At 44.8% G+C, this 2,638-nt stretch overlaps 1 protein-coding gene across 1 annotated transcript in view; it reads right to left on the reverse strand.

Moving 5' to 3' along the window:
* The window catches only part of EAF2 (ELL associated factor 2), a 10,963-nt gene extending 10,851 nt beyond the window's left edge, over positions 1–112 (reverse strand). The window contains exon 1 of the mRNA XM_009695100.1: positions 24–112. Coding sequence (XP_009693402.1) covers positions 24–92 — 69 coding nt within the window. The 5' untranslated portion in view covers positions 93–112. The remainder of the gene's footprint in view (positions 1–23) is intronic.
* Positions 113–2,638: the final 2,526 nt, after the last annotated feature.

Raw genomic sequence — 2,638 nt, forward strand, 5'->3', positions numbered from 1 at the left:
CGCTCTTCAGCCACCCCACTCACCTCAATATTTGGCAGTGTTATTGTCACCTGTTCACCTTTGCCAACTTCAAGGTCTCCTTCACAGGACATATCAATAGATGCAGGCTTAAAGTCATCTAAATATAAAAACAAACTGGATTATTTACAAGCTTTTCAGGAATCTTATAAATGTAGACACCTTTTAATTGCAGGTGGAGGCTATTAAGTTAAAGCCTTTTTTGCTAGTGTATCATCTACCATTCCCCTGTGCAGATTATTCCATAAGTCAGTAGAATTCAAAGTCAAGACAGTTTTCTCAAGATTCAATGTAAGTGTTAAAAACTGTTGGTTAAAATTAAAAAAATGCTTTTAGGTTCTAATGGATAAAAAGGCTGAAAAGCTGTGTTGTATTTCAAAAGATAAATCCTCACATAATTATTTTCAGAAAAATCCATAAACGGTTCTTGAAAATGTTGATCCCAAACAAGGGAGATGTAGGCAAGTGACTGAAAATGCAAAGAACAGCATCAATCCTCAATATCCATTTCTGATTTTACTATAACATGTATGTCAGAAGCTGACCAAAACTTGAGTTTCAGTATGTTTATTTTTGTGAAAAGTGAAATGACTTCCTAATTAAATATTAATTTCCTTTTTGCCTTTTTAAAAATCTAAAGTATTGATTAAAATAAGTTTTAAACAAAAGAAGATATCAATTTCTGGTCATTTTAAAAAATCTGAGACATTGAAAAGAAGCACATGTTCAGGAATCAGCACTGCAGCTATGTAACACACCATTATCTATAAAATATTATTTCCACCACAAATGAATTGGGAAGGGCTACAGCTAAAGGGCCTGCCTGCACAGATCTAGGGAGATAGGACGGCATCAATAGGCTCTGCAAGGCACGTGGTAACATATGTGGGTTTGAACCCGTGGTTCCAGCAAACGCAGGCGCAGGGCCAGTCTCGCACCCCGAGGATGGCTGGTACCCTGCCTCACACCCTGGGGAGAGGCACCCTATTGCAGCTTAAGAGAGGGACGGAGGGACCAGGCACGTAAAGAGGACCCATTAGACGACACGTTCCCTGGCCACGGCACACGCTCCTCGCCTCACAACCTGTCACGTCACCCGCTGCTGGTCGCAGGCGCCAGCACTGTTATGGCTGGGGAGCTTCCCAGTTCAATAACTGCCTGCAACCCACAGGCCAGGCGGCACAGACCACAGCTGGGAACCGTGGCTCCAGCTTGCACACCAGCTGGGCAAGAAAACCAAGCTTCAAGAGCTGGTGGGCAGGACTATGCACGCAGCAGGCGGCTTTGAGCTAAGACACAGGTAATAGCCCCTGCTAACTTTGTTTGCGGCAAAACCCCACACGTTGTCTTAGAGGGATAAACCTACAATAGTTCCAAAGTTTGTCACCAAATTAGAGAATGTTTGCTTTAATATACGGCCACTGGGTGGTTAATACTTTAGAAAATTAAGATATTGATTCCAGTGCCTATATACGGACTTCTGATCTTAACTTTTAACCAGCAGATGTCTCCCCCTTTACTTATTTGTTAACAAAAATTTCAGGTGCCAAAGAAGGATATTTTTGCATGTGCATTTGACAGAACAGATGAATGTGACAGTTCCTACGTCTCGTTAGTTGGAAAGGAAGAGAGATTTCAAAACAGATTTCAGAATAAATCATCAAATTACAGGACTCAGCAAGAAATCGTAAAGGTAGGAGGTACCAGACATGGTTTTTAGTCCTCTTTAAAATTAGGGTAAATTTCACGTTACAGCATTTGTTTAAATCCATTTATAGCTTTTGCCCGCTCCCTCCCCTCCTGCAGTTGCAGACAATCCTACTAAGTGCCGTTCCATTTGCTTACAGAAAGCACATTATCCATCTCACTGCACTGCGTGAGAGCATACGGGGCATTCTCCAGAGAACGTACGTGAGACTGAATCTCGGGGATCAGTCTATAAATAATGAGACATCAAAACCAGAAGCAGCAGTCCTAAATTACCAGAACTATAATCCTGAGAGCATTTGTTTCCTAGCTACCCTCAGAATCTTTTGAGGGCACACCTCTTTAGATAGTAATTAGGTACTCAGGGAGGGTACACTAGCTTTGTGATTAATACTGCCTTTAACCTTTGATTGCTGAATTGTACTTAACTTCTAAAAACTAAGCACAAGGAAAGAGGGCAAAGTCAGAGAGTTCAGCCTAGTTTGGCTTTCATCAGAACTGCATCGAGACAGTATTCTGGATGCAAAAGGTGTAAAAAGTGAAGTTAGCGCCCAGAAACTAGCAAAGGCCAGTACTGGGATAAAACAGCCGTACACCTCACCAGCAACATGCTCTCAGGAGCGACTGAAGCCTGACCTGCCCCTTGCCCCCGAGCCCCCGGGCCGGCCCCCCAGCCATAGGGACTTAGCTCCCAGGTGTGCCCCAGAATCCCGGGACGAAGGTGGCCAATTCATTTCGGCTTCCCGGACCCTACCTGACCGGTATTTCAGCTCCTGTCAGGCTACCGGGCCCCCGAATCCCGTCGCAGCGCAAATAAATCCCGCGGTAGTTTTGCCACGCTGCCCTTCACCTCCCCCAGCGCCCGGCCGCGCCATGCCCTCCCTCACACCGAAGCCCGTCCGGGCCTGCTCCG

Source organism: Cariama cristata, unplaced genomic scaffold (genome assembly GCF_000690535.1).
Source record: "Cariama cristata isolate BGI_N322 unplaced genomic scaffold, ASM69053v1 scaffold39880, whole genome shotgun sequence".
Taxonomy (NCBI): Eukaryota; Metazoa; Chordata; class Aves; order Cariamiformes; family Cariamidae; genus Cariama; species Cariama cristata.